At 38.3% G+C, this 24,778-nt stretch overlaps 3 protein-coding genes and 1 non-coding gene across 4 annotated transcripts; 1 reads left to right on the top strand and 3 right to left on the bottom strand.

Moving 5' to 3' along the window:
* The first annotated feature begins 749 nt into the window (after positions 1-749).
* Positions 750-2,059, top strand: LOC144639202 (nodal homolog). Its single transcript, XM_078498478.1, has 2 exons — positions 750-925; positions 1,220-2,059. The coding sequence occupies exons 1-2, from the start codon at positions 850-852 to the stop codon at positions 1,585-1,587; spliced, it is 444 nt and encodes a 147-aa protein (XP_078354604.1). The 5' UTR covers positions 750-849; the 3' UTR covers positions 1,588-2,059.
* A 1,675-nt stretch (positions 2,060-3,734) lies between these two features.
* On the bottom strand, positions 3,735-8,473 carry LOC144638908 (histamine H2 receptor-like). Its single transcript, XM_078498194.1, has 2 exons — positions 8,380-8,473; positions 3,735-5,830 (listed from the first exon to the last, which is right to left on the bottom strand). Exons 1-2 carry the CDS (start codon positions 8,395-8,397, stop codon positions 4,820-4,822), a joined length of 1,029 nt encoding a protein of 342 aa, XP_078354320.1. The 5' UTR covers positions 8,398-8,473; the 3' UTR covers positions 3,735-4,819.
* Positions 8,474-12,221: 3,748 nt separating this feature from the next.
* LOC144638553 (microfibril-associated glycoprotein 4-like) lies at positions 12,222-17,640 on the bottom strand. The gene is made up of 5 exons (XM_078497748.1): positions 17,568-17,640; positions 15,186-15,538; positions 14,305-14,454; positions 13,618-13,995; positions 12,222-12,536 (listed from the first exon to the last, which is right to left on the bottom strand). Exons 2-5 carry the CDS (start codon positions 15,508-15,510, stop codon positions 12,268-12,270), a joined length of 1,122 nt encoding a protein of 373 aa, XP_078353874.1. The 5' UTR covers positions 15,511-15,538; positions 17,568-17,640; the 3' UTR covers positions 12,222-12,267.
* Positions 17,641-24,060: 6,420 nt separating this feature from the next.
* Trnat-ugu (transfer RNA threonine (anticodon UGU)) lies at positions 24,061-24,133 on the bottom strand. The gene has a single exon. It is a non-coding gene; the product is annotated as a tRNA-Thr (tRNA).
* Positions 24,134-24,778: the final 645 nt, after the last annotated feature.

Here is a 24,778-nt window from a genome sequence, read left to right as displayed (position 1 = left end):
AAGACACTACAAAATCTGTTTACACATTGCTGGGATTATTTTGTTTACTATTATGAAAGGCTCGATCGATTTCCGCGGAAGTGCACGCAGAACTTTTCAGACCTTGAACCCAGTCCACGAGAATTTGTACTCAGATAATATGAACAATGTCAATTGACTTTCGCGTAGCTCGTTGACTAATAGTCGATGGAATGAAAGGGTATAAAAGAAGTGTCGTGTAACTCTTAAACCTCGGCTCCAGTCGACTCTCTTTTGATAAAGCTTGAAAGTTCCAATCAACCACTCCTGTTTATCTTTTTTGATCGAGCCGGAAACAAACAAGACAAAGTTACAAGTCCGCGGGGCACGAAGATTGTTTACTGTAGCAGTGTGGTTAGTGGAAAATATTACACTGACGACATTGCACTATTCATCAAGAACTGACCGACACACATTTTTCGATTCACCTCATTATTTCTGAAAACATAACAAACACTATAAATAAACACGTTTTTGTCAATATACAGTATATTGACATTCCACACTTTTCACTATAAGGTAAACAGTTTTAGAAGATTTAACTTGTTTTAATAACAATACTCCCTTTTGGGGTCAAGGCCTTCTTCAAAGCCATACACATTATTAAGAAATTATGGAAGTATCGTTAACGCAGTGATAGAGCTTCCTTTTCTATTCAAAATTATAAAGCTTCTAGAATAACACAAACATCAAATGTGTGAGTGCTATTGGTTTAGGCAACACGCGGAGGCGTGCTTAGTATATAGTGACAGCCGCAACCATCTTTGGGTCACTTTCGTGGAGGCATTCGAAGGATCAACTTGACGCTATCAAAAGCTTGCCGTTAACACCATGACGATGCCGCAGCTGGTTTTCTTGATTTTCGCCTCGCAGTTGTACTTGGCGAGTACATCTGTGATCCGAAAAGGTGAGAATAAAGAACTAGAAAGAGCCCGTTTTCTTTGTTGTTGATGCAATGCGTGAAAAGTTCCTATGCGAAAGGAATTTTCTTTAGGAGTTTTAATGGGCGTGCCTTACATCGCATCTGTAGATCGTGCAACCACGTTTTACATGAATTTACAAAAAGGAATAGAATCAATTTTCTCTGTCATCCATCTTTGTTAGTTCCCAAGGCTCTGTCAGGAGCCATTTAATAAATAATTAAGGCAATCAGAAGTTCACAAAGTTAATGATCATCCGTTCTCTTCCTCATTTTATTTAGCTTCCTATGGCCGCGCTGACGTTCTTCCAGCAAAGACCGAAGACGAAGTTGATGCCTGCCGAAAGATGGACATGATCGTCCACACAGCAGATCTTAGCTTGTCCACCAAGGTCATCGGCCCTGAGAGTTTCAACGCCTATCAGTGCAAAGGCCAGTGCTCCCTATCACAGAAGAACAAGTTCGTCACTCCGCACTCTTTGCTTATGGCCGTCTTAAAGGAGAGAAACGGCAATAAAACGGATGGCGAGGCATGCTGTGTCCCGACCAAACTGCGGCCGATGTCTTTCACTTATTACCTTGCACGCCGTGGAATGTTCGTGATGCACACTTTTAAGGAGATGATTGTTGAGGAATGTGGGTGTCGCTAAGACGTCCCCGTGATAAAAACCCAAAGTAGATTAACCAATAGAAACATTAGCAAAGGAATCTCAGTAAATGAGAACTCTTAGTTTTGGGTTTACTTGAATTGTTTTAAATTTCACTTTATCTCAAGTTGTTGTGGCTGTATCAATCGTATTGGTCAAAGAAAACCAATACTAACTGTTTGCTGGAGTGATCAAACACAGACGAGTGATTTTGGAAGAGATAAGACTTAGAAATGTCCTCATATATTCTTGGATTAAGATTTTGAAAGCAGTGATTATGAAAATGTACGCGTAGTTGTACCTGCAACATATGTAAAGAGTTCCCAAGTGAATAAAACTTTTATTAATTATGGCGAAATCTGCTTAACAACTTGTACACATTTTTTGGAATAACATAACAATTACAGGGTTTGACGCACTTATAATTACATAATCAACTTCACATAACAATTAGAGTTACAATATGAGCAACACACCTACAGAACAGTACGCTGCTTTTCTAAAAATTGCATTGCTTATATTATTGTATACATACGGGGCTAGCAAATGCGTGGCTAAATAGCTGCCTGCACTGAAAAACGCAGTTGAGCTCAGTTAGATTTGGGTAAATTGCCGATTTTCTTTCTAGCCACTGTAAAATCCTTAAACGTTTTGATCTAGTTCGATTTGTCATGTATTAATTGAACTACCTCAAATACTGATGCCAAGAACATGTCACCTAGGATCGTAATCTTGCGCCGTCAAACGGCTATCTAAAATAGATATCCGCAGTTTGAACTGAAAAATGAAGACTTAGTAGTTAAAAGCAAAACAAAAGTTAAATAAAAAGTGCCAAAATATTTAGGCTCATTCTAAACGTTTCGAGCTTATCCCTTCCTCAGTAGAATAATGTCCAAAATAGAGCCAGCTTTAGCTATAAAATATGTTTCTTACCAAACAATATTCAATAATATATATTGTGATTGATGTTCAGTTTGTCGTTGTGCATCTACGTTCAGGCGTAGATTATCTATCTCCTTCTCTTCTCGGCTCATAATCGTCCATTTTGCAGCGATAAATAATTCGACAAGTTCAAATGATGAAAATAAGAGCGTTTTCTCGTGACGGCTATGCCGTTATTTTCTCGGCATCTCAGTCACGTGTTCCCCAGCACGTGGTCAAGCATGTGAATCAATGTGAATAAACACTTGAGTATCCACTCTCTAAAAACAGAATGGTGGTTAACCTGATGCACACGCAGGAGAGTAAAGAAATTACCATAAAATAAACGCGCATGAAATAATGACATTAAGTAAAACTGCACATCCTTCTGATTATAATCAGTTTTGGCAATCTTTGATTGTATAATGCATGCGGCGTCATTATCTTTGTCGTGTCTGTCAAATTCGGTTTCTTCTTCAGGCTATGTATAAGTCTTGACAACACCGAAAAAACCTCCAGGATGAAATGATTTCAGTGATATTGAAAAGGTGTTTTATAGTGTTTTAAAAGCCCCAGCTAAGTGAACGTACAAACATTTCATCCATCATTATGTTGACTTATGTTAGATGAACCCGCAAAACGATCAAGGAAAAAAAAAAAGACCCGTTAAAGACCCTGTTGACACGTGCAGAAAGCAACACGTGTAGCTTTCTTTTAAATGTGATACGGGTAAAGTTTGCAATGCTTTGGACCCTTCTATCTTTGGCATTCTATCACGGCAAAGGCACACGTCCAGGAAAGAAGAAGTGCATCACAAAACACTTAAAAGACCCTAAAGTAACAGATTACGATGCCCGCATGTATTACGAGAAATTTGCATTAGATTCTGTGTCGTTTTGCAATCGAAACATTATTATTATTGTCCAAACGACAGTACAGGTCTGTGGGGGAGGTGGTAGGGAGCTGTAGACCTTGTAAGAAATCAACAACAATAGGAACCATTTTATTTTACAGAAAAAAAAATGATAGAATATTTTACAGCATAAAAATTAATTAATCTATTAAAATAGGAAATATAAGCTACTCAGAGTAGAAATAAACTAAACGAGCTGCATGAGTAGTCGCAATTTTTTTAATGCTTTGACTAGGTTGTACATGTATAAAAAAAAAAAAAAAAAAAAAAAAAAAAAAAAAAAAAAAAAAAAAACTGTTTTGTACATGTACATGGAAAAAGAAACAGAAAATATTAAGATACAGACAAATAGCTTATAATCACTAATATTTAGACCGGCGCGAGTGTAGGTTACGAGCGGCCTCTTGCTTTATTAAAATCCACGAAATCTCCAAAATGGCAGTCTTAAAGGCAGTGTGGCTAAATACGAAGAGCTAAATATATAGGGCTTTAAGAGAATATACAATTCCAATGAAGAGGGCGAACAATTTGAAAAGTAACATTAAATGTTTTAAATATATTTTAATTTCAGCACTGACATTTTCTTCAAACATTCCGAGTCGTACGTTAACGCTAATTTTGAGGAGTCCCCTGGTTTTCAAATGAGGAGAAACGGATAACTAAGGAATACAACTTAATAATTAGCGTATATATACATTAAGAAGTATGCTAACCGGGGCCCGCGCCAAAAACACCCTTATTTCCCATTGCACGGGCCCAGTTACTTTGGCAACGGCAAGCCTGCCGCTGACCATGTTCGTATATATAGCTTCCTGGTTGACGCGTATTCTGTCTTTTCGTGAATTGATGATGTCAGAGGACTGAAGCATTGGCGACCATCCCACTCCCCGCAGCGATGTCCCCCGTACCAGTCGTATTGGAGCTCTCGATCTCTCTTACCCCCGAAATCGCCTCCTTCCAATTACTTAAAGGGACACTCTTTCGGGGATTTTAGTGCTTTTCGGTAAAAAGTACTCAAATTGGCGAATAGGTCTTCTCGTCATAAATGCACCTAGTACATCAAGATGAAGATATAAAGTAAATTGTTGTTGAAGGAAGAAGGGAACCATAATAATTTTCAGGTATTTTTCCAGTTCACAAGGACAAAACTTGAAAAAATCAGACTGACTTTTTAAAGTTGAGATCTAAAGTTCCTGATGGCATCACAATAATATCACTTGTTTATCACTTTAGTACACTTGCATGGTAATTTTTAACAAAATTGAACCACTATTCGTAGTTTCCATGTCTTAAGGCTTTTGAGTTTTTGAAGTGAAACCGGTGACAGTGTCCCTTTAACTATCGTCGGGCTGGTTGAGATTTAATTACAATCCGTATTATTTCCAACTTTAGACTGGCAACTCAGACTGGTGATACATCGTAAGTGGTGAAACGAGACGATCTTCGTGACCCTACAAACGACACCAGTGCAGCTCTTTTAAAATCCTCCTTGAAGAAAGTGTAAAGTATCGGATTCAATACCGACGAGCCAAATCGGAAAAACATGAGCACAACACGGGCCCAGTCCGGTAGATAAGGGGCTTTAAGGTCCAAATCCTGCATCAGCCCGTCAAGAAAATATGAAAACCAGCAGGCTATAAAAGTTAATATCATTGAGCCAAACACAATCACTGCCTTGCCCTCTAAAGGTATCCGTCTGCTTTGGTAAGCCCTCGTTTTGTAACTGTTTCCTCTCTTTATATTCTGGATTTGCCTTCTAAGAACTCGGAATATAGAAGATAAAGCAGCACCCATAAGAAGTAAGCTTGGCACAACAATTCCAAAAAACACCGTCAAGCTGTATATTGTGTCTTTTTCGAGGACGTCAGCTGTGCTAGGGCCATCCACAGGAATCCAGACGAGCTGAATGAGCGAGGTTCCCAGCGAGAAACACCAGATAAACACAAGCACAGTTTTCAGCCGAAGTCTTGTAACGATGTACGGATAATGCATGGCATGAATTATCATAAAATATCTCTCCATAGTTACCAAAAGCAGGTGCAGCACGGTTGATATGGATATAAATCTTGAAGACAAGTCCATAGCGGTACATATTGTTATAGCGATATCTACCTCTGCCAAATTGCACGATATTACCATGGGAACGGCAATAGCCCCTGCTAGCATATCCGACACTGCCAAACAGGCTAGACAAAGGTTTGTTTTTGTTTTCAAAAATTCCTTTCTTCTGTACAGGAAAATGACAACGGAGTTTGCAAACACGATTGCAGCACCAAGCAATCCCAAGCATATAAACACAGATATGTGTGTCTGCGGTAACGAAGACTCCGCATGCATTACTGACTTGTTGGAAATGGTATTGTTAAAATTCCACGATGAATTGCTCAGATGATTAGAACAGTTTATTTGACCCTAGAAAACAAACAAGCAAATGGTATTAAATGAATGTCAGTAATTACGGTGCGGCTGCTTGAACCGGCCCACGTGCACTTGTAAAAATTGACCAATGGATTATGAATTTTTCGCAAACAGGGCCCAGTTGTTCAAAGGGTGGATAGTGCTATCCACCGGATAAATCGCTATCCAGTGGATATCTGTCACATAAAACCTATAGCTACCTCGCTGTCCACTGGATAGTGATTTATCGGGTGGATAGCGTTATCCACCCTTTGAACAACTGGGGCCAGATCAATGGCGTTGAAGAACTTCCACGCATACAACAGTTCTACACCATCATTGGTCTACATTAAAGAGAGTGATCGCTACACTTGAAGTAAGCGGAGGGAAAAACTGATAGGTCAGCGTTAATGGTTACGAAAAAAACACGACGAATTTATCTCTCTCGCAGGCCAAGCGGAATAGAAAAAGGCCGCCAAATTGTTTATGTTATGAGCGCAATAATTGCGCGTAAAATTCTGCGCAGCAAAGATGCGCAACTAAGGAACACCTTTATTTATTGAATTTGAAATTATGATGTGAATAAGCATCGCTGGAAAGTAATAAATAAGTACAAGTAATTAATCAAGTTTATTTTTGTGTTAACAATAATTAATTTTATTTTTCTGTCATATAAAGTGCCAGTGCTTTGAAAATTACCAGAAGCTATGGTTGTTATTGCAGTTCAGCCTGCAATAAGCGAACAAGGAGATTGGGTAAACACAATGCAGAATAGCTGTTTTGCCTCTTTTGTATGTCAAACCGCCGAGAACTGAAATAACAGCTATTGAAGTATTTAATAAAGTTCGATTTTCGAGGCGTGGTGGATGAGTGGATCTTTGAAGGCAGGTTCTGACTCACTACCGACGAAGTCGTGGTTGGAGTCGTAATCAGAACCCGGGGGGGGGGGGGGGTACACAAACATTTTCCAGGGGGCTCCCCCCGTTCCCCCTTACCCTTTTTCCATTTTCAGTTTCCCCTTTCATTCCTCGTGGCGTGGACTTCAGGACGTTTCTTGTCATTTTCGTGCGCTTAATAGTTCAGTCATGCGTCTGTCGTTTTTGCCCTCTTTCCTAGTGACAGATCCATCCCTTATTTCCTCTCGTTCCCTACCCTTTTTCCTGGCCTTGGCCCTCGGGCGGAGCCTCCCCGTTGACCATATGGGGTCCCTCCCCCTCCCCGGAAATCAGAAGCGCAGAGCGTAACGATCTAGTGAATCTCCAACCAACGGAGTCGTAAGCAGAGTTTCAGATTCTGCTTACAACTCCGTCGCTTATGATCAAGTGAAAACTAGATTGTTGGAGTCGCAAGCAGAAAGGAAGCACTCGAAGGGCGTGAGAACTAGCATTGTGATTGGTTTGCTCTTTCGCTTCTTCTTGCGACTCCGACAAAATAAGCTGAGTCGGAAGAAAATGAAAACGTCGGAAGCGTTTTGATTCTTCCGACGCCGCTTTGGTTGAGCTTATGACTTCTCTTACGACTCCGATATACGATTTTCAGTAGGTCGTAAGCGCTCTTACGACTCCGACCCGACTTCGACTCCGTCGCTAAATGTACACTAGTCTTTCAAAACCGTAACATTTTTTTAGCTGCTATCGCGTGCATGTCCCTTGTCCTTCCATCAGGTGCATGCTGCCTGTAGTCTAAACATCCGTATACTCCAACCATGAACGAGCAACTTTCAGTTATATCAAAGATGAATATATATACCTGGTGCATGACCGGTTGTTTTGGTTGTTTCAAGTCGTTAAAAGCAATCTTAGGTGATTGAAGATTGCTTTATTGCCCATAAATTATGAAGAATTTTGGTCGCTTAAGGCTGTTTTAAATGTTACAGGCAATTTTAGTTTTTTGGGGGGTTAACTTTTATGCTTATCTGTTGACACAAACTACCTGGATTTAATTTATGGCACGATTTAACGAGAAGCTATATTTTTATTTGGCTATGCACAGTCAAAAGACCTGTCATATTAGCGTGAAGTTTTTTTCTTTCCAGAACTTTCGATGCATACAGCACAGTGAATGCACAATGATGCCTCAACTTAATTATCTTTTCATTGTTTTCTTCTTTTTTTCTTTTCCTTTTACTTTCTACCGAGTATAACAGTTAACGATATTTCATCCATATACACTTTCTGATAATTTATATCTAAAAAGTATCATCGCAAATTTTCCTTAGATTCCGTTTCCATGCACTGCCTTATCCGTTAATCAAAATAAATGGATTTAAGTCAAGAGTCGACTGAATCCGAAAATACAATGAAAGATAATGAAACAAAACCTGCAATTGTTTTTTCGCAAAAACCGTACCAACCCAGTTCCGTCGCACTCAAAAAAGACACGACGGGAATTTCGCTAGCCCTTGTACATATTACACATTGCTAACTTTTCGTTGTTCGTGGCATTGTTTAGTGCAATTGTTAAAAGAAAACTCTTCGCATTTGCGGTAAAAATTGTGCTATCTTACTGTAATTTAAGGTGAATTGAGGAACACAAAAATTTCACACAACATGGGAACCCCCTACCTGGATGGTCCTTGCCATTTGCACAAGTTGTACCTCGATCAAGGAGTGAAAATTGCAATTGAACTTTGTTTTCCGAAATGCACTTTGCTTGTAGAACGACTAAACGAAAAGCTCTGACAGACAAACAGCGCAAATGAACTTTTGGTTGAAAATAAACGTCATCAGAAAAGACAATATTTTCACAACAGCTGCTTTGCATGATAAGTTTTCCGTTTCCACTGCAGAGATATTAAGTTAGAGAAATATTAATTGATGTCGTACTATTGTTTAACTCAAAAGGTGACGGAAAATCTCTAAGATTAGTGGTCGAACGAAGGACGACAAAAAATTGTTTACTTTTCAGAAGAAATAACTTTAATTTAAATTTGAATTTGAATGACTTGGTCATTTCAAGAATTAATGTTTTGAAAAGAGGAAAATCAATAACTGACATGTTTTTTTTATTGATTTTTCTCGACTGTTGTCCGTATTGTACTGAAAACATTTATCAGAAGTAAACATAGATGAACTCGAAACAGTCGGGAGTCAATCAAGTTTACCGCATAGATCACGATAGAAAAGTAAATACAATTTGATTGAGTTTCATCAGCGTAATAAAAAGTCCGTAGTGAGAGGGCTCAATTGCTTTAAGAACACCATAGTGCAAACAGCGCGAATTCCTTTTGTCACTTAACTCTTTTAGCGGTGGACAGCGCCAGCTGAATATGAATCAAGATTTTCTCATTCATTTTAAAAGCTGCAGAACTAAGCGTATTTTATTAAAATGCGTTATTTAAAGTAAATATGTCATCTTGTGCAAGACGGTTTTGCGTGTATAACGGATGATGGCAATCGGAACAAGCGAGAAAACTGACAAGAAAAAATTAAAGGACAAAAAAGATTATGGTGAAGCCCCATTTAATTCACATTTTTGATGTTTTTTTTTTTCTTATTTTTTACATCAAATAGTCTTATTTCTATCGTACCTTCCTTTGCAGACAACTCGTACTATAATTAAACACTAAGCCAGTACAGTGTAATAATTACTATGTTTCATTCATTAAAGAACATATACCCATTCGCACCGTATAGAAGTCAAAAACACAGTCGAACCCCAATTAACATTTACACTGTATTCCTGAAATAAAACAAACATTTACACTGCGATCGGCCTTGATCAGTCTTCATTGCTTAAAATCTTAAAACTTGGAGAGCTTAGCCTCCAAAGTTACCTAAAACACGTAGGTTTATATTTGATGTACTCTTAGTCTTATTCGTGACTGCTGTCAGGTTTAGCAGATCACTTTTATCGTGGTTTATTAATTCCACAAATTTTTGAATCACCTGTCACTTAAGTTCATTTTCAAAAGGCAAATCGGGAATTACAATATGCTAGGTAATCTACATATCACAGGTAAATCGTTTAGCAATTCTAGCTGCAGTAAAGTGGATTCTATTTTTACGACAATTTTCGCCATAAAGCCCTGGGAGACACGAGCTTAAAGCATATTAGGCACTAAGCGGAAACGTCAGAGTTCTGAGTCTGTCCTTAGCATTGTTCATCAAGAGATTTGTGTATTGGCAGTATGAATCCACAATGTGAAGGTCCTGGAGTGAACCCCAGGCTACTTTGCAAATGTTTTGACGAAATTCATGATCACTAACGAGAAAGAGGCACAAACAACCACACCGGCCAACATGTAGCTACATGTCGAATTTGGCTCCTGGCCACGGAATCGTCCGAACACGTGCACCTTTCTGCACGTGTAGCCCTTGAGGAGTCTTGCGTGCGAAGATCTAAGTCCTTGGGGTGCTTACCATTTCGCCACGGCAGAGCACTTATGTGCTTGCAACGTCACTGTTTGGTTCAAATCTGGCCGATTTTGATGAAATTTTTACACCAAAATGGTCTTGTAAAGAATTACTCGTTGAAAGTGTAAATTGTGCCCCCACCATGTCATAGACATGATATGGTTTACCACCACTTGAAGTTTTGCAACTTTTTTCTTCAGTATTGTATGGTCTCTAATGTATTTGTTTGTCCTTCACTGAGAGCTGTAAATTAAGGTATAGTTAGTGTATACTAATAAATAGAAAATTTTGACTTTTTCGTTTTTTTCAAACATCTTTTGTCAAAGCTATCACTTTTTCCGTAATTGTTGATGTGATTTTGGAATACACAGGTCAAAAGCTTTTAAATGGTATATCATACATAGGGGGTCTATTAATTTAATAGGAAAGAAGCCCTAGTAATTTAGTGCCGAAAGGGTTAACCAAATTAAAAATCCCGGAAGTTTCTGTTGGAAAGCAAATTGGACAGTAATATATTCCCGAAAATCCATTCGGAAATTGTGGACTTACGTTTTGACGGTAGTCCTTTTCTCTCGGTCGGTAAGAACCATAGGAAAATTCTGTAACATTTGTCCATTTTTCCCATTTCCAGTAACGAGCCATCGAGGGAAAACAATAATCGGAAATTAAATTATGAATGGTAAGCGCCGTCTCTTTTGGTCGGTTTGCTGCTCAACACCTACCACTATTCAACGGTCATTACAATCGGTTTATTTCACCAAATGGTAAACACCCCTGATGCATGCCACGAAATCGTCCGAAACATGAATAACAACAAGCTAAACGATCAAGCCTAAATTTCAGAAGAGAGAAAATGCAAAGTAGAAAGTGCAAGAGAAGCGTAATTTGTTTTAGCCTAAACGATCTTGAGTTATGTGCCTTCAGCCTGCGTACAATAATTCAAGGAAAAATTTTCTTGGTAGAATTCTAACCTTCATTTCATTCGGAGTGAATGTAAACAAACAAACAAACAACAAGCAGACAACTTTTTTAAGATTTCGATCTTTTAGCTTACAGGTGTAATCATTTTTTATGGATACACCTAAACTACATGCTTAGAAAAATAATAAATAAGGTAAATGTAAAAATTTTTTGTAAAAATTATTATTATTTGGATACACCAAAACTACGTGCTTAGAAAGATAATAAATAAGGTAAAATGTTATATATTATTTGGGTTAGCAGCAACACAACCTTAAAGCATTCTTTCCTCTTTCGCCAGTCCTGAAATTCTATACCATCTATCACTTAACAAATACAAGTATCTCTGAGAAAGTTCAAGCTTTCAGAAGTAACAATAAAGTATTGTCAGCAATAACACTTCTGTTTTAGTTTTGTCTAAATCTAATTAACTTACTCATATAGATATTAAAGAACATCAATGAACTAACACAACTACTTCATACGGATCAGTTGCCACTAAGCGTGTTCTAGTGAAAATTTCTCGAATCTAACCACAGGCAGACCAAGCGATGGCTTTGTTTATAATTAGCAACGGTCGTTCTCGGTTTGATTCGACAAACGATCGAAAATAAACATCCAAAAATCACTGAATTTGAGATCTTTTTTTCATAAATTATAATTAACCGTAAGCCAGATAAATAAAGATCACTAACCTAATGTTGATAGTGTATTATTGTGAGATTTGGTGGGGTTTTGGGACGATTAATTTCTCACTTGCCGCTAACGCTCCCTACTAATGAAATAAATCGTCCCAAAACCCCACCAAATCTTACAATAACACACAATCAACATTAGGTCAGTGATCTTTATTTAGCTGGCTTACAGTTTATGGTAATTTAGGAACAAAAGATCTCAAATTAAGCGATTTATGGAGTATTTTTTTCGATCGTTTGAATCAAACCTAGAAAGACCATTGCAAATTATAAACAAAGGCATCGCTCGGTCTGCCTGTGATCTAACAATTAGATTACGAGTCGGCGTTTTCTATGAGCGAATAATCAAAGCGGCGCAGTCGAGTTGATTATCGCTCATGAAAATTAAAGCTTGTAGTCTAATATTGTTAAAAGAGAAACGAACAGCCAAAAGCGCAGACTCCTAAAAATCCAACGGTCTGATCTTCATCTCAGTTGTTTTTGCAGAATACCAAATTCCTTTCCACGTTTTCCAGACAACACCATCCGCCCAACCGCCTGAGTAATTCCCCAGATGATAGAAACCATTCAGGTTGGCTGTGTGACATTTTTTGTACCACCAAGCTCCTTTTTGAATGACAGCACAGTTGTGATTGAAAGATTGGTCGTTGTCCTGGTCTTTTGTTGTGAATGGGTAGCCATCATGGTTAGTCAGCGAATCGCCTGCGTTTCCTGAAGTACATGTACAGTAGAACAAAAAGCTATGGTTAGTGCGCTGGACTACTCTGGCGGGATGAACGGTCCAGGTTCAGGTTCCAGAGACACTACAGTGCCATCAAATGGGTGGGGATGCTCGTCGGGTCGCTTAGGGGTGTAAATTTCAGCTTGAGACACGCGCAAATTGTTCTCTTGTTTGGTCTCATATATATTATTTTAATCAATGCATTATGATTACCTGAGTAATTTCCCGGTACAAAAAAAAAAAACCTGGGCCGTGTATGGCCTATTTTCTTGTCGATTATATATTAAGAAATGTTCCGCTCGATTTCGTAGAATTATTGTTAATATTCTTTTTCAAAGCAACTGAAAAACATCGCTGAAACTCTAAAAACAGTGAAATCCCGATTTCTCGAACATCCCGATAATTCGAACCAAAAATTTGTTTCCTTCTCCATTTCGAACACTGAACTTTTTCCCCGATTTCTCGAATTCCCGATGTCTCGAACCAAGTTTAGTTCCCCTTCAAGGCTCGAGAAATTGGGATCCTACTCAGTAGTCATAAAGGTAGTACCTTATTACATGAAATTTTCGCGACACGTTAATTTCGCGAATTTCGCGATTCCAAAAAAATCGCGAAATTAAAGTGACGCGAACAATAGGTGTCGCGAACATAACATGACGCGAAAATTAAGTGACTCACATTATGTCAATAATCAAGATAGAATAAGTTTAGTACCACTGAAGGAAGGAATTATTAATCTTAATGGATGTTGTCATCCTCTCTTGATGTTGTCGTTAATTGACTCAAGAACAATAACTTATGTACGTACAAGTATAACCTACTTGTAGACATTGTGAGAACTACTCTGTTGTTCCCGTCCTTGAAGTCGTTTAAATTCAATGGAATGTAAAGTAATATTGCCAAGGAATTGTAAACTGTGTCTTACTCAAAAACGCGAAATTAAAGTGATTCAAAATACAAACTTTTCGCCAAATCGCGTAATTTAGGTGTCGCGAAATATGCGCACCTCAAAATCGCGAAATTAACGTGTCGCGAAAATTTCATGTAATAAGGTAACAAAAAAATGCACACCTGAGTAATTTCCTACACTCAGCCGATAGTTAGTCTCCTCATTCGCAACCACAAACACATCGTACTCGGCATAAGCAGCGTTTCCTTCGGTGTCTTCCAGTTCAACACGAAGCTTGTGTTTGCCACTTCTGGTCAGGTTGTTTATCTTTCCCAGCCCGAGCCAAAATTCGCCCGTCAGATTACCGAAGCCACTTTTGTAATCAGCCCAGTCTCGGAAGAAATCAACCGAGCCGTCGAGTCTCCTCTGCAACACAGTCCATCCCCCTCCGGATGTTGTTTGGTCACAGAACACATCAAAGGCACCTTTACTATCTGGGTCGATTGTGTAAACACCGTTGACTCGTTCACCAAATTTGTACAGCTCACCACAATTCTCAGCTGTGGAAGAACAAATAATGAACAGCTATAAGTTAATAATGGCTGCGCGCCTCGTTGGCTATCAACCATCTCATATCCAACGCGCGCTCGTGGAATAATTGTTAAATATCCGACGGCCACTTAGCCAATCAAAATTCTGGAAATACATTATCCAGTGTTGCAGCTTTATTAATAACTGGCAACATTTCCGGAGCTTTTATGAGGAAATGATTAGATTGTTTTAATGTCGATCGGTCCATGTAGAGCCCTTTATTTTATTATTCATTTCACGCTAAGTATAAAAATAACATCCATGATTAATTTAGTTACCTCTTTTGTTCATGTCACAATGAGCAAGTACAGTTCTCCCTGGTATAATAGAATCAAACCAGTATTTGCCGCTAGCCGCTTCTTCTCCTTCACTTGCTTTGATTTCTTTACATGATTCAGCGGGCAGCTCAGGAATGGAACCAAGAATGACTGAAAATTAAAGGAACATGCCACCTAATTTTAATCTAGCTGTGTACAGTTAGTTTACTGGGCTTGTGTTTTATATAACTAATATATCACAACCTCGCGAGGTTGTCTTAAAATTCCGGAAAATCGGAACAACCGGAAAATACCGTTCCATTCGACTATTCCTGCTTGGGCCCAGCTTCTCCGAGCCGGAATTAAACGTGCCCGCACATCAAGATGGCTTCTCAACACAGTGCTCGGCGTGTTTGTTTGTCACCGAAAGCTTACAGCTCTTACTCGAGCATGATTGATTGCTCGTCAAGATCCGATACGAAGTGGTATCCTTCCTGTTAGCATGGCCTGGCGAGTAAACAGGCGCATGTTTCTCTCGTCCTTCGAAAGTGACTGTACTCTTGGACTCGTCAGGAAAATATGCTGGTATCGTAAGCAAAGTAGTCGCCAACTCTATTTAAATTTCTTCGCAGGCTACACTGAAAAAATATCATCGTCCTTCCTTAAAATATCGTTCGTTTTAGCTTCAGAGTCGTCGAACAACTGCATGGCAAATAAAAGAGGCAACGAGTCCGCCATTTGTTTTGCTTTGTTGGTGCAAACAACCGGAAAATACTGTTCCATTCGCCACATGGAATACCCGGTATTTCAAACCGGGATTTTTGGTCGCCTGGAGAGCGCCCTTGGTTATCCGGTATACGAAATTAACGCATAAATAATTTTTATATATCTAATTAACCTACCTCTATCCTTGTCCCGTCTAAAGTAATATCTGTGAGAGGCAGGAATGAAATCTTCAGGTCTGGCTTCTTTGGTACGGTCGTTCAACTCACACATGCGTTTGGAAATGACGTAATTGTAGCTTTGGCACCTGATGTCACGATAACACTCCAGCAAGCACACATCACCTCGTGATGCGCCTGCGATCGTCTTAAAGATGTGTCGCCGTAGCATCATACCATATATGGAAGTTTCGGTAACGCTGCACCGCTGAGTAGCTGCTGCCTCATACATCATTTGACAAAGGATAAGCAAAACTGGCGTGTAAAAGGAGTGTTTTATGGCCATTTCGTTCCGTTGTAGAACAGCAGAATGACTGGAATAAAAATATTTGAAGTATAATGGTTATTACTACTCACTCAAAAGCGAGTTTTAACCCTTAACATGCTAAGCCCGGATTTTTCCGGGATTTGGAGGAATAGCCATTCTGCCACTTATGACGTCACCAATTTACACGTCAGCAGATTTTTGTGATTTGTATCTTATAGAGCTTGGATAGATCTTTCCATAGGACTGTCCATCTTCAATATTGACTGCATTCCGACAGAACTAATCGAATAAAACGTGATCAGTTTTTGGTGTAAAATTGGTGCTAAAACAGGCCAAAATACCCGTACTTGATCATTATCTCCTTTCCAGGGTTTTCCATTGATTCAGGTCAAAACTTTTTAGGCCAGTAGAAAGGGTGCACAGAGTAAAAGATAGAGAGAATAAGAAAGCAGAGAAAAACGAAAAGGAAAGGAGCAAGGAAAAAAATCGGAACGGTTCAGCAAAAAAACAAGTCCAAATTTTGGCTTATGCGCACGCGCCAAAGTAAAATATTGTACATTTTTACATGGTAATTACATCAAAATCTTCCTGCATTGTCAGAAAGTGCATTTGTAGCAAATTTAGAGAAAATTTGGACCGTAGAGCCAAGAAAATCGATTAACGGTAAAAAAAAAAAAAACGCGTTTTTGGGAATAATTTCAGCATATTAATGGTTAAGAGGACAGATCAAATTTCTTCCTAATGCGCTTTTTTCACGTAATTGCAATTTGTGGAGCAAAAGCAACCCGAATCGAGCAAAATTTCGCATGATTTAGGAATTAAGGTATTTTAGCTTAAAATAAATGAGAAAAATTTGGTTTTACAACACTCGATAAAAAAAATATTTTTCTTCCTGCGTCGTTATTGACGTCAGCAATTAAATCTTTATGTTTTTTCCATTTACGATTATGCATATTTCAAATTCAACTCACGATTTCCTACAGCCAAAATTAAAGTTTTACAGAAAGATATTTTGAACCCGTAGACAAAAAATCACAACCGTTAACAAAAAAAAAGTTGGTTTCAACAATTAGCTAAATTTAAATTTTTGTTGTAAAAAGTAAAGGTCTTAATCTGTAATTTGTTTTTTATTTGTATTTTTTTTTAAAGAAAATTATCGCTTGAGTAATTACCATATCAGAGGGTATCCCAATGTAGGTTGTTTGTTAAAAAATCTAGAAATATCGCAAAGCAACAAGGCAATCGCAACAAGTGCCTTTTAATTTCAAGAGAGACTTTACAGCAATTAAGTAATCTCTCAGCATTTGGAACATTCACTCATTCAATTGATAGACTCCGTTGATACATTTTTAACCATTATTGCAAATTGTTTCGCCTTGTTTTTAGCTAACGTGTAACGTATAAACACGCCATAGGGTTTACTAACTTAATGTTTCAAGCATGTTTTGAAGAATTTCTAAAATAAATTTGTTTTTTGAAGTGTTGGCCATTGAAAAATTAATACCACAAAAAAATTCTAACCGAATATGAATACTCAATTTAAATTAAAACTCCTAATTGTATTTTGTTTTTGCAGAAATGGTAAAATTAATAAATAATCCCTTTGAAACTGGAAAAGTATCCTCATTAGTATATATATTTATATTTGATGTGCCTCCACTGACTGCAATGCCCTCCCGACTTCCGATAAAAAAAAAAATAAAACTGATAGTTTAATTCAAAATGAACTCACCATTAATCGACTTCCGTCGTGTTTCTCGTTTCCTTAAAATTTTTTTAGTAAGTTTGTTTTAACAGGACGATAAGGTTCTGTTTTAGTCCCATTTCGTTTAATTTCCTGAGGCAATTATTTGTTTATTTTGTGAGTTTTGGACAAAATTAAATAGGTCGGTATTCAACATTTATTTAGCATACTATTGAAAACCATCTCATCGCTAAGTAGCTAAATAGACCATTGCGTCGAACTATTTCCCTGCAGCAATTCATTGTTTGATATCTTAAGGCTATTTATCAATGCAAAACAATTTTTAGTATCACATACTACAAAGTTAGCTATAAAGTAAAACATCTCTTACCAATGAATAGAAATATTTCTCTGCCTGTGGAGGAATCTCACACAAGAAAACGTCCTTTTGGAAAAAAAGAGCCGCTAAACTGACCACAAGAGCTTTTGCGATAAATGTAAATAATTTAGTTTTTTTATAACAGGTTGGAGCATCCTAATTGGTTAAGCCTTGCTACATGTCACAATATAGATAAATGCGTCATTATGGTGACGTACGTCAATGTCCCTTAGTGTTGCTGGGTTCCTTGTTTTGTTTTCCCACCGGTTTGGAGTCGCACGACCCTCGGTCGTGCTACTGCGCATGTAATGACATTTTTGTAATACGTTCCTCATCTTGTTACCGTTTGTTTTTGGCGTTCACTCGAAGTGACGATCGCCGGAGTGAAGATCGAGAGCTGACCAAGAATTGGTCAGCAAACTTTAGTGAATTTGCTTTGACCGGAAGAAATTGACCCTTACACTAATGCAGCAATTGCAGTGTCACCTTAATTTAGTGCTACTTGAAAATGCAATGAAGCTGGTTGTATTAATAAGAAGCTAGTAATTATGGCCTGACATTGCTAAAATGTACTGTAATAATCATGAAAATTGTTCAAAGGTGGTTTGGCTACGGCAAATATGGCAGTAGTGTTCTAAAACGTCTTCAAATTCGACATTGCCTATTTAAAATAAAATCGCTTATAAGCCATTAATGCCATTTATTCAAACCTTTGAGAATGGATTATGCCTCTCTTTGTTGTTCAAAGATCTTTTTGTTGATCACTGAGTGCACCTTTCCAATTCTATCATAGTTAAACCAAAACGTATAAGAATTCCCTTGATACTGCCCGTTTAAAAATAACAGCATTTCAACAAGACCAAACTATGATGTTTTTATTTGAATTATTATTTATTTATTTTTGTCAGAAAAAGTAGTGGGCTGTCTAACGTATAGCTGGTCGGTTAATTGCATGTAAGGCTTGCCACAAAATATTAACAGGTTGTTGTAGAGCATTTTAATTCAGTTAGTGTTATGTTTACATTAAGTAAAAGCTTTTACCTTTTCAGTTTCGCATTAGTTAAGTTGTTGTTATAGAGTTGATAAATTATTTAACTGTTTCAAAACATGTTTTTAAATCATCAAACTACATGATAAACTAATGAATTTATTTTTTTCTCAAACTGTAAAAGATTGCTTTTCTTGCGATACGTGACTTTCTACTTGCACTGCGACTTTGAAGGTGAAGGTGAAAGAAATGCGTAATTAACTCTGAACCGTCATATCATAAAGATAACGAAAGTGACAGCTTTTTTTTATCATCATCAAAACAATTCATTATTTTCTCAAGATGTTGGTGTGCTATCACTCTAGTCACACTCATCTATAGCCTGTCTATCTTACGTAGTATTTTTATACAAGGCCTGCAAATAAAGTATACAGTGCAAGTTGTTATTACGTTTGGCTGGTTGATTTTGACTGCACTGTATCTAAAATTGTGTGGAAATTGAATATTTGTTTTGTGCATGACCATTATTAAGATTTCACTTTATGGAAACGTGTCCCAACGGTTGTAAGTTGTTAATTATACATAACAGGTCATAATGCGGATAAATGAGCTACTAGGTCATAACTAAAAATATATCCATTAGCAGTGTTTAAAATCTGCCTTTTTAAACAAACGTGAAACTTATTTATAAGCAAAGGAGAAATTTAAATTTATTAAGTTGTAAGTTGTTAATTATATAAGGGTTGTCGAATGGTAAATGCGAGACTTTGCGAGACGGCGAGACTGATATCTTTTCTGCGAGCCCGAGACCTCTTTGGCCTTGCAAAAGAAATCGAGACTGCGAGAAGGCGTCAAAGAATAATTCGAGACCACGAGACCCCTTAAATGTGGCTAAAATTTTGCGAGACACAGTTTTTGAAGGACCATTCACCACCCCTTATATATAACAGGTCATAATGCGGATAAATGAGCTACTAGGTCATAACTATAAATATTTCCATTAGCAGTGTTTAAAATCTGCCTTTTAAAACCAACTTGAAACTTATTTATAAGCAAAGGAGAAATTTAAATTTATTAACTGCATAAAGGTGCGTTTTGAATGAATAATTATTTTACCTGGGGAATATTAATTAAAGGGACACTGTCAGGGGGATTTTAATGCTTTTTGGTAAAAAGTTCTAAAATTGGTGAATAGGTCTTCTCGTACAAAAAATGCACCTTGTACATCAAGATGGAGATATAAAGTAAATTTTTGTTGAAGAAAGACGGGAGACATAATAATTTTGAGGTGATTTTCCAGTCCACAAGGACAAAACTTGCAATTGACAAAATCAGCCTGACTTTTTCAAGTTGAGATCTAAAGTTCCTGATAGCATCACAATAATATCATTTGTTTATCGCTTCAGTACACTTGCATGGTGATTTTTAACAAAATTGGATCACTATTCGTAGATTCCTTATGTCTTTAAGATCTTAAGTTGATGAAGTGGAACTGGTGACGGCGTCCCTTTAGTCCATGAGCGCGCCTTGGATATGAGATGGTAGATAGCTACGGAGCGCCGAGTTAGCTATACCTATATCATATCCAACTAGCACGAGTGGAATAATTGTTTTTATTAAAAACACCCAAAGAACACCCCTCTGTAACAGACCCACTGGAACCCGACCCAGTGGATTATTTTCCCCTACCCAGTGAAAATTTAGTCTCCCCGGTACCCAGCGAATATTTTGATTTAACCCGCCTATTTTTGTGCTTCCCCAGTGACTGTGCGTTGTGACTTATGTCGAATAAACCTACTTTAGAAACGAGCCCAAATAAAGCGATCCAGTGGGAAATTCGCCAACCCAGTGACTTTTTTCAGATTCCACTGGGTCTGTTACAGAGGGGTGTCAAAGAATTTCACCTGTGGGAATATCACCCACATGTGATATTCCCCAAGTAATATTCTCCAGTTTTCGAACTTTGCGTTTTACATTTGCACCTTTAGTTTTCATCTCGAACAAATTTCTAAATTGGATAAAACTGAACATTTTAAAAAAGCTAAACACAACAAAATTACTTCGATGTTAAAAATCTTTTGAAAAAGACCTCCCGAAAATTAGCGGCCTCGTGTAAAAATATTTGAAGGATAATAAACACAATAGCCTCCATTTGACTTCAAAAATATGCACTGATATTTGTCCTTGGACATTATCTGTTCCTCAAAGATCGCAATTTACCTCGAGTTTCGCTCTCTGAATACTGTTAGCTTCTCGGAACAGATAATGGCTGCGGTCACATCTAGACAGTTAGGACGGCGTTAAGGTCGCGGGGGACACCTTAGGCTCATCATTATGCATTTATTTAAAGCGTATGCACGAAGTACAACGACTCACATCGACAACTTTACGAGATATTTATGACTGGAGAAAAATATGGGCGCGTGCGCGTGATTTGTAAAAAATCCCTGTTTCTTTGATATTTTAACCAATTTAAAACAACACTTAGCGATATACGTTCATATAGATTGTAGGAAGTCTTTGAGCTTATTTTTATTTAAATTTGACTCGGCATAAACAATCGTGTCCTTTTTGAAAACGCATTGTTCTCACCATAAAAGCGTGGAATATAATTACCATAATTACATCTCTCCTTGGCAAAATGATCGTATTTAGGTCGGGACACCTTCGGAAATCTCAAAGTTTGGACTTTTCCGACAATTTTGTGGCAGAGAATACAGCGCGGATACAGAACTTCATGACTTGCCACTGCAGATAGGTAAACTATGAATACTGTAGTGTGTCATAACAGAAGCGGAATTTTAAAAGAGCGCTTTTAGAAAGAGGTAGAAGACATTAAATTCAAATTTGCACACTTAAACCGCCATAACTTGCTGGCAAACTTTAAATTAAAAAATCTGCTTCTGTTATGACACTCTAGAGGTATTGACTGATTAGTTTTTGACAAAATCGCAGTGTGCTGTCTTCTACTCGTTCCGCAAACTCTGCCACAAAATCATGTTTTTCCCAATTTGGCACTAACGAGGCTATAACATCGCCGTAAAATGCAATCTACCAAATAAAAGATGACATTCACAATCTTTCATCATTTCGTTATGTCTCTGTAAATTTTGAGCTTAATCGCACCCATAACAGCCGAGAAATAAGCGTTTTAAAAGATGCAGGTCAAGCAAAATTTCCCTTCATGAATTTATTCATGCTGTTGGCATCCCCCGCGACCTTAACTATAGTTAGCTATTTCGCTAATGTGACCGCTTCTCTGTTCGCTCTTACTATAGTTAGAAAATTTACGCCTCGCTGATCCAAAACAATACACACTAACTATAGTTATACCCAAGCAAGGTTCATGGGTTAGTCTTAAGTTTACAAACGAAAAACCAATCAGAATGCGACAATTCTTTTCGCACGTGCGAGATGAACATAAACATGCAAAACAAAGCGACAAGGGAAGGAAAACAAGAAAAACAACATGCCACGAAATTACATATCACCAATGTTAGCAAAAATAAAGCTTGAATTCTTCTGTTTCTAGCATCCTTACTTCATTTTATTTTCTTCAACGCCGAAATGCCGTCCAAAAATAGAAAAAATAGAGGAACAACTGGACACAAATAAACAACAAGGGCTGTCATGAACTAATTTAAATACCAAATTATTCACAACTTATCAGAACTAATTATAGTTAACTGCATTGGTGTGACCGCAAAGACGACCGAAAGCACTAACTATAGTTAGGTATGACGTCACGTAACTTGAGACTTGGACTCATGGACTAAAGGGACACCGTCACCAGTCGTAGATGTGACCGCAGCCATTAAATGTCTGCGGACAAATATCAGTGCATATATTCGCGCCAAATGGAGGCTTTTGTTTATATACGGGTATTTGCAGCTCGTGAGAGCAGTTTCAAGAGTTAAAGTTTTAAGACTCGCTTCGAGCATCACTGGAAACCCAAGCACAGTATCTGCAATTCCTATACTGCAAATAAGCTTCTCTGGAATTGCGCGATTTGCATTCTTCTAGCCACAGGGTACGCTGCTTTTAGAATTTATTGATCAATGACAGTAAAATATGTTATTCTCGTTACTCCTAGCTACTATCAGACAGCGCTCTCTTTGAGGAACGACGAAGATTGGATTCTACAGCTTAATCATTGCTTTTTACTGAGTGAGACTAAAATATAAACAACGCCGAGCGGTTATCTCAGTTGGTAGAGCGCCGGACTGTCGTGCAGGAGGTCTCGGGTTCGACTCCCGGCCAGATCTAGACCGGACCAACACTCAGGGTCTTAAAATAACTGAGAAGAACGTGCTGCCTTTGTAGTGACATTTGCAAATTGCTATACGTTCTAGTCTTCTCGGATAAGGGCGATACTGAAACCATAGGCCCTGTCTCCTGCATCTCCAGTGTTATGATCAGCAGGGGCCGTTAAAGAACTTACACACAAATCGTAAAGAGTCGGGCACGGAGTCCCCGGTGTTGTGGTCTGGCCTATCCACATGTATCTATAGTTTGGGTGCCCGGGGGGTACTCCCTATAATGGCCTATACGGGGAGGCTCCGCCCGAAAGGGGTACCTTTTTCATGCTTCAGGTATATAAAAGGGTAGGGATTTCACGAGTTTAAGTATATGAAAAGGTATGTAAATCTGCCATTTGGCTATTTAAAAGGGCCTTTAATTAAAATATTTCGAACAGAGGTTATTTATGGCTGTATTAATTAAATTTATTAAGCGCTACATAAAAATGACAAGAAAACGTCCTATTTTAAGTCCACGCCATGTCTTTTAGGTATATGAAAGGGGCACCTTTTTCAGTGAAAGGTATACGAAAGGGGTACAATTTCTGTCAAAAATGGTATATAAAAGGGTAAGGGGTTAGAACTTGGGGCGGAGCCTCCCCGTATAAAACCTTTTTTGAGTAGCCCCCCCCCCCCCCCCCCGGCTTTGGGTGGACCTGGTGGGACGAGATCATATACGCATGGACGGGTAGCGGCTGCCAAAGGCGCCTGATATACTGATGTCCGGTCTCATTCCATAATTCTAATTGTGAAGTGCATTGAGCTTTGTAAATGCGCTGTCAGTAAGAACCTATATCATACGCAAATAGAACGCTTTCATTTTGATCGACAAGAAAATGATCGTCTTGAGCAAGAACAAAGGCTGTTGCATGTTCGGTCTGTGATCAAAACTGGTCTCCTTTGTATTTCTACTAAACCCACTAATAGTAGATCATTACCATATGCTTGATGTGTTTATTGGCTGCATTATGTTTTGTTCCTTCTTTCTTTTACTAAAGCGAAAAAGACACACGAAGTTCACAAAGGGCAGACATAATAATAATATAATATACTTAAATGACCACTCCCCCAATGGGGTTTTTAAGGGCCAATGTGAAACAAATATTGTAAATGAACATAACATGGTTAAAAACCCCAACTGGCAGGAGGCAGACCAGTTGGCTATTTACAAACGCAGCCGAGGAGTTGAACTCGGGACTACCGAGAACAACCCAGCTAGTGGTCAGAACGGGACTTGAACCCGCGACCTTCGGATTACAAGTCCGACGCTCTAACCACTCGGCCACGCTGCCTCCTCCTATTGCTCGACCCTAACGCTAATATTGGTTGTCGTTAGGGTGAATGTCGAAAGAACAATCAAGAAGATTTATTCATTGTTCTAGCAAGCTTATTAAACAAAAGGCAAGTCATTAATTCTCTGTATTGGTCATACATCAGTTCATTTCAAAATTCGTTCAAAGAATTCATTCATGACAAGATTATAAGGCCTCCACGTCTCCCATGAAATACTAATAAACAATAAAAAGAAAAGAGCGAAAAAGTTTTGGAATCCCGAATTTCGCAAAGTTTAGAATCCCCAATCCACAGACATGGAATCCGGAATCCAGTCGTTGAAATCCGGAAACCACGGTGGGGAATCTGATCTGTATTATCCGCCAATACAAGACTCTCTTGGATTCCTTTACATTGTGCGACACAAAGATCAGAAAAGGCGGGTCGTAAAAACACTTCAATTAGTTTGTTTACGACCGTACCTAATTCAGTTAATCCTCATTTTCGCGTCGGTCTATAAGTGTTTTGAAGATGTCATCGTAAACTGGTCACGTTCCGCTGGCTACGCAGTTCCTGACCAGGTAATTACAGTGATTGGTGCTCGGAGCATCCGCAGGTTCAATACATTTTTCCTGTCCTTTAACTTGATTGTTGAGTCAAGAAAC

This window comes from Oculina patagonica, chromosome 14 (assembly GCF_052425735.1).
Source record: "Oculina patagonica isolate OP01 chromosome 14, crgOcupat, whole genome shotgun sequence".
NCBI classification, from domain to species: Eukaryota; Metazoa; Cnidaria; class Anthozoa; order Scleractinia; family Oculinidae; genus Oculina; species Oculina patagonica.
The sequence above is the reverse complement of the archived record's forward strand: the minus strand, read 5'-3'. Positions and strand labels throughout refer to the sequence as shown.

Coding starts and splice junctions, on each gene's coding strand:
- LOC144639202 (XM_078498478.1), top strand. CDS start 850: ATGACGATGCCGCAGCTGGTTTTCTTGATTTTCGCCTCGCAGTTGTAC. Junction 926..1,219: donor TACATCTGTGATCCGAAAAG/GTGAGAATAAAG, acceptor CATTTTATTTAG/CTTCCTATGGCCGCGCTGAC.
- LOC144638553 (XM_078497748.1), bottom strand. CDS start 15,510: ATGGCCATAAAACACTCCTTTTACACGCCAGTTTTGCTTATCCTTTGT. Junction 14,455..15,185: donor TAGACGGGACAAGGATAGAG/GTAGGTTAATTA, acceptor TTTAATTTTCAG/TCATTCTTGGTTCCATTCCT. Junction 13,996..14,304: donor TTGTGACATGAACAAAAGAG/GTAACTAAATTA, acceptor GTTCTTCCACAG/CTGAGAATTGTGGTGAGCTG.